Here is a 13859-nt window from a genome sequence, read left to right on the forward strand (position 1 = left end):
CTGAGAGGTGTTGGTGCTTTGGTGGGGTGGACTGACCTCCCCTGCCACTGCCTCCAGGTCTCCTTGGAGCACAGCTCAGTGGGGAAGGGCTGGAAGGTGCCTCCTATGGCCACTTCAAAGGGTCTGACTGTCCTGCCAGCACGTGGTCATCAGCTGTGAAACCAGGGAGCCTGGAGGTGTCCTCTGTGCCCTCTGTAACTTGCTTTTGTTCTTTCATTCCAGTTGATAGGAAGGAATCCTGGTTTCTGTTGATCTTGGTGTGTGTTACGTGTAAAAAAAAAAAACAAAACATCCAGTCTGTGTGATCCAAATCCTTTGATAGGAAAGATACTGGGACTGTCTTGGGGGTTGTGATCTGCCAAAGAGCTGGGCAGCACTGCAGGGTCCTCTGCCTGCTGGGGGACCTGCCACAGCTGTTGTGAAGCTTGGGAACTGGAGAGGTGGGAAATGTGATCCCTGCTCTGTTCTTGTGGGAACTCTGGATGAGTAAGATGGACCTGTGCACAAGGGAAACTGCAGTAAAGGATGGAATTAGTAGGAACATGGGTATGTGGTATCATGAGAGTATAACCTTGGTGGGTTAATGGCAAGTCAGGTCTCCCAGGAGAGATGGGCTGATGGTTGGACTTGATCTTGAAGGTCTTCTCCTACCTTGTTGATTCTACGATTCTGTAAGAGCTGTGGAGGCCTCAAGAGGAGTCCCCAGGGTGGAGAAGGGCTGCTCTCATGGTTTCTCTGTTTCCAGAGGCATTTGGCAAGTTGTGCCAAAGGCTTTCAGGGACCCTGGGTAAGTGATCCCATGAATGAGAGGGAAGCCCCTTTACATGCTTGAGGGTGGGGAAAAAAAATAAATCTAACTGGTTAGATTTTTCCAGGAGTTTCACAGGGAACTGCTGGAAGCCACAGTGTCCAGTGCTACTGTGTCCTGGTTAGGAGAGGCAGTGGATGAGTGCAGGGCATCTTGCCCACACTGACTGTGACTAGTAAGGCTGAGGCTGCTGGTTGATCCAGAGGAAGATTCAGTGCAGCTGGAGTGGACTTGGAGCCTGTTGTGGTTGAAGATCTCGATTTCAAACCTGCTGTGATGACCTCTGAGCAGCATGAGAGCAGAGTCTGGACCTGAAGGTAGGTGTGTGAACACAGATGTGCTCAGCCTCCCCCAGCAGGCAGAACCCCAGATGGAATGGTAGGAGTTAATTAGGACAAGAAGGCCCAAGTGAACATGATTCTCTGCAGCTCCAGAAGCAGCTTGACCTCCAGCACCACGTGTAGCTGAGCTGCAAGTGTTGCAGAGTAGTTGCCAAGCTTGTCTATTCGTAGGTAAAGTTTTATCTACTTTGTTGTTAAATTCGGGTTCTCTAAACTAAAAACTCCAGAAGAAGCCAGGGAAGGGGGGGAGATTCCTGTGCTCCTGTAATGACTTCCCACAAGAACCTGTGTGGCAGTTGGAGCTTGTGAGAACAAGGGTCTGAAATGGGGACTGAGCAACAGCAGCTCAGGCAGGGGGAGTCACACGTAATGTGGTAATTATTACGTGGGTGTGGTAATTACATTAATTAATTAAGCATTACATGGCTTGGGGCACTTAGAAGAGCTCTGTGCAACACTCAGCTGGACCTTTGTATGTGCTTTGTGATGGGGGATGTTAAATGTGGGGAGTGGGGACCCCACTGCATCCAGGCACCCCCATCCCAGGCCTTGTGTCCATTGCCCAGCCCAAAACATCCCCTTTGGCCAAAAGGAAAAAAAAAAAAAAATAGCAACAAAACCCAGGCATTTCTCCAGGTTGTAAAGTTGTTGGTTTGTTTTTAATGATGGCTGTTGGGAGTTGCTCAAAGGTTGGGGCTGTCCCAGTCCCAGAGATGATGGCAGCAGATGAGTGTGATGGTGCCACGTGGCTGTGGTGTTCACTGTGCATCCTACCACACCTAAAGGACACAGAGGGAGTAGCATGGGGGGGCAAGGGGGTCTCTAATTAATATCTCTGATTTCAATTGGTCCTTTGCACTCCTTCACCCATCATGAGACATTATCACATTTTTACTTTTCACTACAATTCAAAGTTCTGCATCTACCAGCTTCTGACTGACTCTGTCATACATCTGTAGTAGTATTTTTTTATGTTTAAACACAATAAACAGCTTGGCTATGGAAATCAATTATGAAAGACAAAAGTATAGTTTGAGACCACATGAGATGCAGTCCTAGTGGGCTTCACCAGAAGTATCTATTTGTCCTTCCTGCTTCACCACAGCAGTAGTTGAGGACTAGTTAGAAATTCAGAATGCTAACAAATCTTTCTGCTCCTTCCTTCCTCAGCCTGCTAATGAGGAATATTTTTAGCATGGTTGTCAGCCTTGGATTTATTTTTTTTAATACAGCTGACATGACAAAGCTGTGCTTGTTCTACACTGACTGGGCATTCTGAGCATTGCACTGAATGAAATTCAGATGTTGTGAGAGGGAAGCAGTTCATGTGCTGATGTGAGTGGCACCTCAGCAGAGGGCTGGGCTTCACCCCTGCACTGCATGGACAGAAGCTCTTCTTCCACTCTTAACAAGATAGAAATAACAGCATCCTAAACCATTCCCTACTGGAAGAGGGATGAGCAGAAGCTGCTGTTGTAGGAAGAGACGTGAGAAGTTACCAGCCCAAAGCTCAGCTGTTTTTCCAGTCTTTACCTGATGTTCATGTCTCAGGTGTGTCTCTCATGGCCTCACTCTCTGGCACTTTCCTCCTTGCCAAATACTTGCCTGGGAAGAAAACCAAAATCTGAAGGCATATAATGTTTGTAACATCTACAGGGACTGGATCTAGTTGTATGAACAGGCCTAATTCTTATTGTACCTTGATGATGTCAGCAAAATATCATGACGACCTCACTCCAAACAAACATTTCCATTCTCCTGAAACCCAACATACAAGTTCCACAATCTAGTTACACATGCCACGTAACAACAATTCACCTTTTCCCAGCATCCTGACAGGGCACAGTGCAGGCTACAGCTACACATACTTCTCAGTAACTCTTGGTTCATTGGTTCTTGCTGATGGGAGCTTAAAACAACATTATATGACATTAAATCTTTCTAGCATTAATGGCTCCCAAAACAATTATTCCTGTGATTGTTGTGTTTCTTGTTTGGTTTGTTGGGTTTGTTTTTTTTTAAGACCCATTTATTTTGTCTTCAGATTGTCCCAATCTAGGGCTTGTTGGTGCCAAGTGACATTTATGGTGTCTGGTTTGGTGCTTCTTGAGCTTCTGCTCTTCACCCTTCAACCTCTTGGAGTGCTCAGGGTTCCTCATGCACTGTGCTGAGTGGCAGCCTCGGGTAGTTATGAATGTACAAAACATCTGACCAGCAGGTATTGGAAAATTGTATCCAGGAAATCCCCTGGATTTGGTAATAAACTAAGAAGATCTTTTAGAATGGTTCAGCATCAGAATGCCTTCTGCTCACGATACTGAATTGTTCCTGTCCATAGATTTCATGATCTTTAATTTGTTTATGAGACAGCTATTAAAAAAATGGTTCTGTTTGGAGGTGGTCTAGCTACACTGGAGAATGCTGGGTTTACCAGGGAGCACTGGTGCAGGGAACTGAAGGCTTTCAGTTGACAACTGTCTTGAAGACTCTGCAGTTGACAACGAGCCTGGGCAGAATGGCAGACCAGGACTGACACGGCCCTCGGGCTCTAGGAAGGAAAGAGGCTCCAGAGTGCAGGGCTGCCTGCATTTTGTTCCAGTTTTCCTGCTTCTTTCAGTCCCAGGCTGTCCAAAACCAGTAGGTCACTGAAGTAGTTTTGTTTGGTAGGCTTCTGAATGCTTTGTTGTTTCTTTTATTTTCTTCCCCTTTGTTTGTTCTTTTTGTGTGTGTCCATAAGTCCTCACCAGCCCCAGGGGTTGTGCAGCTGTGTCATACCCACTCCTGGACAGGTCTTTTGTAGTAAACAACGTTCTGCTGCACCTCTTTGTTTTTGAACTGGAAGATCGTGTAGACCAGGACAAGGATGCAGAGGGACAGGATGCAAGGGATGACCACAGCAATGGCATTGACAGTGCTGGGCACGTCGTTGATTGTCACCATGATGTCCACGTCGTCGTGGGGGAGGCGTCTGTCCTTGCTCCGCTCCACGTCCTTCTGGTTGCAGCCCATCCAGTCCTTCAGGATGGACCTGGGGTAGCCTGGCTCCACGCTCAGCCGCTGGTTGTCGAACTTCCAGTACTCCTTCCCCTTGTAGAAGTAGGTGTAAACTAGGAGACAGAACAGAGAAGGTGTCTCACCACACTGACCAGCTCGTGCGGAGAGGCTGGAGGTGGCACCTCCAAACACAGGGCGTCCCAAAGCCATGGGAAAGTGAAGGTGGTTTTGGAGCTCAGCTCCAAAGGAGGAGCTGTGACCCTGGCCTGTGGGTGCAGTGCTGCCCACAGGGCACCACTCCAGCCTGGCCAGGACAAGCTGGGAATAAAAAAATCCCACCCAACTGGAAGTGCTCTGAAGTGACTTTTCACTAAAGCATCTGTAAATACTCGTCATTACCAACCAATTAACAGCACCTGCAGGGTGAGAGTGTGTGTGTCTGAGGGCAACTGGGTTTAGAAGAATATACGAGGTTTCTGTTCACCCAGCCTGAGGCAGCAAATGCTGAGTAAGATGAGGCCTTTTGGCCACAGAATCCAGAAGATTTGGCTTTTGCTAAGGAGCAGACTCATCCTGCAAAGTAAAAGGCAGGTTTATGCTACGTTTCCTGAACTACCCCTCACCTCCCCAGAGGACTCATTTTCTAATGATTAGAAATAAAAAGAGAAAAAAGGAGAAAGGAAGAGCAGGGCAAGTGTTGGGTTTCCTGCATCTGTCCTGCAGCTGGGCTGGCCCTCCCTGCCATCCTCCAGCCTAGCTCAGCCCTCATCTCCCACTGCAGCCCCAAACTCAAACACGGCCTCAGCAGCACAAGCCCCTTCTCTTGGTTCTTTCCCCAGCTGGAAGGAGAGCTCTTCAAATCAGAGAGATAAATATGTTGGAAGGAGCCTCTAGAGGTCCAAGCCCCTGCTCAGATCATGGGTAACTTCAGAGCCTGCAACAGTGACTGAGTGAGCTACAGGAAGGAAACCAGGAGGGAAATCTAAGTTACAGTGTCCTCACAATCAAGACCCAGGAGAACTGGGGTAGGGACTGTTGTGGTAGCAAAACCAGAAGTCCCCTTCTCATCACCCAGAGCTGGCTTCACAATAACGTGGTTTGGCAGCTGAGGAGGAAGATGGGTTGGGATGAGGGTCAGGAAGGATCTCAGCCTGTGGGGCCTCATGGGTGCCAGTGGGACCCCAGGACTTTTGAGCCTTGAGTCCCATCTCAGGACCTACTCCCAACACCCCCCACCCAACACCCCAGCTCCCCAGGCAGACAAACCACTGGTGCAGGAGCAGTGCTGCAGATACATACAGCCCTCCTTGCTGATAAAAGCTCCCTGGGGAGCCTGAGGGATTCCTCTCCACACGGTGATGGGCTTGGGGTATCCTGGGTCGGTTGCTCTCTTGTCCTCGTTGTACCTCCAGTACCTGTCCCCTTTGAAGAAGTAGGTCTTGCCCACGGGCTCCCAGCGCAGCGCCGTGTCGATGCCCTCGCGGGGCAGGCAGCTCCCCAGCTCCACCAGGCTGTGTGGGTAGCCTGGCTCTGCTGTCACCTCTTTAAAAACCCAGTATTTGTCTCCTAGAGATGAAGGGGGGACACAAAAAACACACGGATTTGCCTCGTTAGGAGCTGAGTTGATGGGAATGTAAAAACAGCCACAATGACCCCGGGACCTCCAGAGTGTTGTGTGGAAAAGCTGCTCCTCCTGCACCTGAGACCTGGTTTCATTTGCTGCTCCTCAGCTCTAGATGGTGAACAACCCCTTCCCATTTACCTTCTCTAGGCCAGTCATGAATTCAGACACCTCTCATACCCTGTCTTTGCCTTTTGCTCACTTCTGTTGCCTCCCTCAAGTCTGAATGGTTTATTGAGCTGAGGGACTGAAGCTGCAGAGATAAATGCAGGAGAGCAGGAGCTGCATGTTTGGCCAGGGCCACCCTGATGCTTTCCAGCCACCCTGCCTTGCTTGCAACCTGCTCCCAAGTGACAGGATCCTTCTCAGACACTGTCACAGCACAAGGAGCTGATGAGGGGCCTCAGCAGAAGGTTGGACATTTTGTCTCTTTAGGAGCCCACTGTCCAGAATCGTGGTCTGGGAGTACCTGGAGAGGCCCCAAAACATGTTCAGGGAGATGGGCTGAAGCTCCATGGGGAACAGGAGTAACTCTTTGTTATCACACAGAAACCAACTCCCATGTCCATGTGTCCAAACCCACAGCAGAGGGCTTGGAACTAGATGTTGTTTAAGGTCCCTTCCATGACTCTACAACTCCACTCATCAACAGCAGCTTCATGTTGCCCTGGTAAGACCAGCCCACCCCACCCCACCCTGCCCGGGTGTCACCAGCTTCACCCCACGGAAGCACAGAGTGCTGGGGGGGTGGGGAGGGTGTGGGGAGCTGCACTGGCTGTACCTTTGAAGAAGACAAACTTCCCATCAGAGCGCTCGTAGGCGGCGTCGATCCTGGCGGGAAGGCCCTTCCAGAAGTGCTCGATCTGCATGGGATAACCCTCCTGCACCCGGTTGTTGCGCAGCCGCCAGAACCAGCGATCCTGGGGGAGCCAGAAGCACCTTCAGACCAGAGTGACCTGGCAGTCAAACCAGGCTAGGTGTCCAGCACTAAGCACTGGTCCTGCCTGCCCAGTCCCCGTGACCATTACTGAGATGTCCTGGATCAGGCAGCAGCTCCAGCCCAGGGGGGGAAGCTGGGAGGGTGAGAAGTTGGTTGTTGGGGCTGGGAACCAAGGAGCAGAGGAGAGAGGGAAGAGGAGCAGGGGGAAGCAAGTCCACAGTCATAAGCATTATGAACTCATCTGTGAGGGACCACTTTGTGTCTCATCACTGGGGTGTCACACCTGCCCTGCTCCAGCTGGTGCTCCACTCTCAGCCCCTGGGAGACTCACACATCACCTGGTGGCTGCATGAAGCACACAAGGTGCAAAGGCACAGAGGAGTTATTAAATGCTCAGAGGGCTGGAGCAGCTCTGCTCTGGAGCCAGGCTGGGAGAGTTGGGGTGTTCAGCCTGGAGAAGAGAAGGCTCCAGGGAGACCTTAGAGCAGCTTCCAGTGCCTGAAGGGGCTCCAGGAAAGCTGGGGAGGGGCTTGGGACAAAGGCAGGGAGGGAGAGGACAAGGGGGGATGGATGAAAACTGGAAGAGGGGAGATTGAGGTGAGACATGAGGGGGAAATTCTTTGGTGTGAGGGTGGTGAGAGCCTGGCCCAGGTTGCCCAGGGAAGCTGTGGCTGCCCCATCCCTGGCAGTGTTGAAGGGCAGGTTGGATGGGGCTTGGAGCAGCCTGGGCTGGTGGGAGGTGTCCCTGCCCATGCAGGGGGTGGGACTGGTTGGTTTTTAAGTTCCCTCCCAACCTAAACCATTCTATGATTCTAGGAAACAGCCCTTTCAATAGGAGATGGTTAGTTAAGGCCAAAGGGACACCCAGGGAGGAGTCAGAGCAGGACAGAACCTGTGAGACTTCTCCCAGATACTGTCAGTTTAGGCATTTTCTGCAACTGATGTGGTTTGTCCATTGAATGACTTTCCATATATCCCTCTCCACATGCACCTTCACTGGGCAGAGGGAAAGCTACAGGTATTTTGGGAATGGGACTGTGGATTTCCATAGTCAAAGCACTCTGACCTTGGTTATTGAGCAAAGCTGGTCCTTCTTCCCTGGCTGTAGCTCACAAGCAAGGTTGACTCAAACTCCCCCATGAGCTTCAGGTTGGCTGAGTGCTCCTTGGATGCCTGCAATCCCTGGAGGCAACAGCCCTTAATCCCTGGTCAGGTTCTGGGTTTGCTTCCTGGCTTTGCTGGCGGCTTCTCCCTGAGCTTGATGGTGTCTGAATTCCCTGGTAGTGCATCCAGTTCCCATTTTGGTGCACAGGCTGCCTGGGCATTTTGTGGATCCCATCAGGAACTGTTTCCAAGTACTACACAACCAACCTGCTTACATTTCCTGCTAATATTGCTCATTCAGAGGATCCAAGGATGTCAGGGGTTGGGAGGGACCTCTGAAGATCATCCAGTCCAACCCCTCTGCCAGAGCAGGACCACAAAAACTAGGGCAGGTCACTCAGAAAGGCATCCAGACAGGTCTGGAAAGTCTCCAGAGAAGGAGACTCCACAGCCTCTCTGGGCAGCCTGGCCCAGGGCTCTGTCACCCTCACAGCAAAGAAGTTCTTCCTCATCTTGAGGTGGAACTTCCTGGTGAATCCATTGCCCCTTGTCCTGTCCCAGGGCACAAGTGACAAGAGCTTTTCCTACCTTCTTGCTGCCCTCATGTATTGATAGACACTCATTAGATCCCCCCTCAGTCTTCTCCTCTCCAGACTGAGCAGCCCCAGGTCTCTCAGCCTTTCCTCATCAGGCAGGTGTTCCAGTCCCTTCATCATCTTTGTAGCCTCCCTTGGACTCTCCCCAGTAGATCCCTGTCCCTCTTAAACTGGGAGCCCAGAACTGGACACAACACTCCAGATGTGGTCTCACCAGGGCTGAGCAGAGGGGGAGGAGAACCCCCCTCGACCTGCTGGACACACTCAGTTCACCCCAAGACACCAGCCTCAGCCTCAGAGGAACTGAGCTGTTTCCACAGACACCACCTTATACTTCTATATATCCTTTCCAGCAATAAAACTAAAGAAATACTTGTGAGTAAGCAGGAAAGAATCCTCAGTACCTTGAAAACAAACATTTCTCCTCTGAAGAGAGCCACGGTGTTGAAGTTGCCATCACAGATGTTGGGTTTTGAGCCTGGAGGGGATGGCCTGTCACCCAGAGGAGGACTGGGGGGTCTTGGCTGCCTCTCGTGTTTCCTTTCTGAGGTGGAGTGAATTCTGCGAACAGGAAGAGTGGGTAAAGGCCTGGTTGGCTCCAGGGGCTCAACAGGAGGACCTAGAAGTGAAAAGAAACATGTTCAGCAAAGTGGAGCAGCTTGGGTTCTCTGTCCTCCCCTCGTGGGTTTGAGTAAGGCTGGATGAGCAGCAGTGGGAGGAATTTACACACCAGCTCATGGCCTAGAAATGGGGAGCTGAGAAGGTGCATCCATGCAGGAAAGATATTCCAAAGCAGGTGAGTGGGAAGAGCTGAAGAAGAGCCACTAGGCTTTTGTAGATCTTCCCAGGGAGGCTGGAGCTAAAAGGAAGAAGCCACATCAACCACGTTCCCACCAGAAATGGAAGGTAATAACCCTTGAACAGAAATGTTAATGGGCCACAAACAAACCCAACCACAGCCAAAAAAGTGAAGCAAAACCAGCAGAAAGGGTGTGAAAACCAAGGCTACAGTCTAAGGAGACCTACAGGGGGATTAGACATTAGGAAGCAATGAATTTACTCCAGTTTAGTCCCCAGTCTGTGCTCTCAGCACAGCACAGGAACCCTGGGGAACAGCCAGGACAAGGACCACGCTGGCACTCCAGGATGTCCCCACAGACACAGGTCCCCCTGCAGACCCCTCCCCAGCTCAGCTTGGAGACCAAACAAGGCTGCAGGAGTGTAGGGAGTTACACCACCCCCAGTGACACCCTGGGAGCAGAGCTCTGATTTTAAACCAGCTCTGCCTGAGGATGATTTCATGAACAATGCGAAAATCTGGCTCAGATCTAATGAAGAGAGTCACCAATTTCCTGTTGCTCCTCAGAGAAGGCCACAAGTTCATATGGCAAGAAGCAGAAAGCTACTAGAAGCAAGAGGTTTTGGCAAGTTTTGTATCAGATGAAATAAAATGGGATTTGCCTGTTCATTTGTATGGATTATCACAGAATCACAGGTGGGGTTGGAAGGGACCTCTCAAGGTCACCCAGTCCAGCCCCTGCACTGAGCAGGGACCATTTTACCTAGATCAGGTTGCTCAGAGCCCCATCAAGCCTGACCTTGAATGTCTCATGGGGTGGAACCTCCAGCACCTCTGGGCAACCTGCTCCAGTGCTTCACCACCCCCATTGTAACAAACTCCTTCCCAATGTCTAATCTAAACCTCCCCTCTTCCAGTTTTAAGCCATTCCCCCTTGTCCTCTCACCACAGGCCCTTGGGAAAAGAGAAGGGCTCAGCCAGTAAGGACCTGGATACCTATGGAAGCCACATCTGTGGGGTCAGAAGAGGACTCCTGCAGATGGACATTTGAACTGTGCTGCCTAAAACAACGAGGTGCTCAAGTGTCCATGGCAACTTAGCTCCTAAATGTCACCTTTTCCAAGGGTATCTATAATGACTGAGGGCTTAACGTCTCCTGGGAGGGTGACTGGGTGAGGGAAAACCCTCCCAGTGAGTCACAAAGAGATCATGAGAGAAAAAACATCATATTTAAGTGTTATTAAGGCTGCAATGGTAAGAATCCTGTGTGGGGGTTCATGGCTGTGATGTTGAGGAAGTGCCAGGTTTTGTGACTCAGGCCAGTTCTGCTTCTCAGACACAGCACATGGATAAAGACATTCAAATCAAGAGCAGTTCTGGATCTCCAGAAATAACAAACCAAAAAGCACCACATGTGGAGAGGAGAAGAGATGAGAATGAGCAGTAAGATGAGGACATGACTTTATTTTTCCCCCGTCTTTTAAAGGAGAACAGAGCGAGGCAGGAAGGAATGTGTCTGATGGGTCACAAAGATGCAGAGAACCTGCCAGGGAGGTGCAGCCTGAGGACTGTGGTGTTGTGGTCACATCTAGAAATGTAACAGTTGCAGAATCACAAAATCCCAGACTGGTTTGGGTTGGAGGGACCTTAAAGATCATCCAGTCCCAACCCCTGCATGGGCAGGGACACCTCCCACCAGCCCAGGCTGCTCCAAGCCCCATCCAACCTGCCCTTCAACACTGCCAGGGATGGGGCAGCCACAGCTTCTCTGGGCAACCTGGGCCAGGGTCTCACCACCCTCACAGCACAGAATTCCTTCCTAGCATCTCCTGCATGCCTGGAGTTGCACCAGACCCCTCTCCTCACCAGGGAGGACAGCTCAGACCCTGCCCAGCCCTGCTGCACGACAGTCACTGCAACTTGCTCACACTGCACTGCAGTGCCCAAGGTCTGTCACAGCCTTCTCTGGAGAAGAGGAAAGTTAAAATAGCACTGGCACCCCTGGGGGCTGAGGGGAAGGTTCTCACCAGCCCTCAGGTGCCACGGAAGCAGGAGGCAGTCACGGGCAGGGCAGCAGGTGCCCACACTGCTGAGGAGGATGCAACCAGCAATTACTCAGGTGAACCAGAGGTTTCACTTGACCGAAACGTTTGCTAGAGCAATGGAAAGAGATGACAAGGACCAACAACAGGGGCAGGGCCACTGTACGTCCCCGGGGCTTGCAAGAGCCAAACCAGGGCCAGGACACTGCTCTGAGGGAGGTGCCCAGCACCATCAAGGCTTCCTGCACGTTTGGCAGCTGCACTGCACCTTGCTTGGGTGCAGAATCTGTCATTTCACTTCAAACATTCCTCCTACTGCCCTTCCCTGCCAGCCATGGATTTTTCCTTTCACCTTTCTTCCTGCTTTTATGCATTCTGGGCCTTCTGCTTCACCCTGGCTGAAGTCCTGGCTCCTCTGGTGCTTGCACAGATTGCACTTTCACTTTTAATCGCTGCCTTCACTTTGTCACTGCCTGTGGGTGGCCTGACAGCTACAGAAAGAAGTATTTGATTATAATCAGGTCAAACCTCCTGAGCTCCAGCTTGTGCCCATTGCCCCTTGTCCTGTCCCTGGACACCCCTGAGCAGAGTCTGGCCCATCCTCCTGCCACCCCCTGCAGATATTGACCAGCACTGAGCAGACCCCCCCTCAGCCTCCTCCTCTCCAGCTGAGCAGCCCCAGCTCTCCCAGCCTTTCCTCACAGGCAGCTGCTCCAGCCCCTCAGCACCTCAGTGCCCTGGGATGGACTCTCTCCAGCAGCTCCTTGTCCCTCTGGAACTGGTCACAATATTCCAGATGTGGCCTCCCCAGGGCAGAGCAGAGGGGCAGGAGAACCTCCCTCGGCCTTCTGACCACACTGTTCCTAACACAGCCCAGGAGGCCACTGTCCCTCCTTGGCTGCAAGGACACATTGTTGGCTCATGAGCATCTGTTGTCCAGCAGGAACCCAAGGTCCTTCTCCCCAGAGCTGCTCTCTCAGCCCCGACCTGTCCTGATCCCTGGGGTGGTCCCTCCCCAGATGCAGCACCTTTCATTTGCCCTCGTTGCCCATTCCCTGCTGCAGAAAGACTCTGGTCTCCTGAGACACTTGAGAGCAGAGCCTGGCATGGGAGCAGGAGGCACAGACCCCAGGTGCTCAGTCATTACTGCTCCCCACAGTGACCTGCCTCCAGAACAGATGGGGGCAAGCAAGATGTGAGAGGCTCAGCAGCAGCAGCAGAGATGACTGAGGGCACAAAGAGCTCCTGAAGAGATGCTGGCACCTTGGTGCTCATTGCAGGAACCTGTTACAGCCACCACTGCCAGGACCACAGGGGCAGGGTGACCCCACATCACAGCCTCTACCACCGTGTCTCCAAACACCCCCAGAGAAGCAGTCAGAGCAAATCTCCCTGGGAGAAGCACTAAGGGAGGGAGGGAGGGAGGTTCCTGCATGGGTCTGCAACAGGCCCTGAACCTGGTCACCTCGTCCTGCCTGTGACCCCAGCACCAGAGCCAAACCCACCCCCGGGGCTGAACCTGCAGCCACGGCCGCGTGGGAAGCAGGAAAGAAACCTCCTGGAGCTGGGAACTCTCCTGGTCTGGAGGGAAGCAACTTGCTGGGACTTTACAGCCACTGTGAGGAGAAGAAGCCTTCCTTCCTCTCCATCACACCCGAGGCAAAGCATGTCAGGAAGCTTTTGGGTCACAGCAATCACCTTCAGGGGGTGCCTCCCGCCACTGGCACTTTGCCTCCTCCCTTCATGCTTCCTCTGCCGCAGCCCATCTGAATAGCAAGGGGACCTGTGAAGATAACACAGAGAGAGGAGGCGTTTAGGAGCCACTGTGTCGATAGGTGAGGACGAGAGAGAACCGTGCTGTCCTCCTGGCTATTGACAGAGTGTTCCCTCAGCACCTGCCCGAGGCTCCACAGCCCCCAGAGCCAGCTCAGGGGAGCCAGGGGCTCTCCAAGCTGCCAGTGCAGAGGACACTTCATGACACCTCAGGGGAGACAATGATCCAGCTGCAAACAAAGGCCTGGCTTTATCTGCTTCAGCACACAATCCCAGACTGGTTTGGGTTGGGAGGGACCTTAAAGCTCATCTAGACACAACCTCCTGCCATGGGCAGGGACACCTCCCACTAGAGCAGGTTGCTCAGAGCTCCATCCAGCCTGACCTTCAACACAAACGTGGGGCAGCCACAAATATTCACTTCAAGAATATCTCCAGTAACATTCACTTCAAGAACACAACCCCCATCCAGACAGCAGGTGGGGAGTGAGGCTTCTGAAGAGCACACGGGGGTGTCTCTTGGCCAAAGCTGAGCTGCAGCACATCCTGCAGGGCTGCACCAGCTGCCCAGGGATGCAGGAAAAGCTCCTCAGGTTCAGATCAAACTGTGGGATCTGAACGAGGCAGGGAGAGTGAGAGAAGCTGCCCTGGCTGCTCTGCAGACCCCAGGGCAGTGGGGAGAGGAGAGGTCCCTGCTGGGACTCAACGAGCTACCTCAGGGAGCTGAGGGGATCCACCCCCAGCAGCTCAGAGCTCAGGAAGGACTAGTTTCCCTTGCTCCCTTGGTGAACCTGTCCCTGGAGCACCTCACTCTGGGGTCAGGCTTCAGCAGGGAAGGGAA

The 13859-nt window shown here is 52.2% G+C and overlaps 1 protein-coding gene across 1 annotated transcript in view; it reads right to left on the reverse strand.

Annotated features, from left to right (window-relative positions):
- Positions 1-3855: 3855 nt before the first annotated feature.
- The window catches only part of MMP24 (matrix metallopeptidase 24 (membrane-inserted)), a 44173-nt gene continuing 34169 nt past the window's right edge, over positions 3856-13859 (reverse strand). Inside the window, exons 6-9 of the mRNA XM_009999366.1 lie at positions 8809-9023; positions 6546-6684; positions 5443-5709; positions 3856-4256 (exon numbers count right to left, since the gene is read on the reverse strand). Coding sequence (XP_009997668.1) covers positions 3919-4256; positions 5443-5709; positions 6546-6684; positions 8809-9023 — 959 coding nt within the window. The 3' untranslated portion in view covers positions 3856-3918. The remainder of the gene's footprint in view (positions 4257-5442; positions 5710-6545; positions 6685-8808; positions 9024-13859) is intronic.

The sequence above is a fragment of the Chaetura pelagica genome, unplaced genomic scaffold (assembly GCF_000747805.2).
Source record: "Chaetura pelagica isolate M959 unplaced genomic scaffold, ChaPel_1.0 scaffold376, whole genome shotgun sequence".
Taxonomy (NCBI): domain Eukaryota; kingdom Metazoa; phylum Chordata; class Aves; order Apodiformes; family Apodidae; genus Chaetura; species Chaetura pelagica.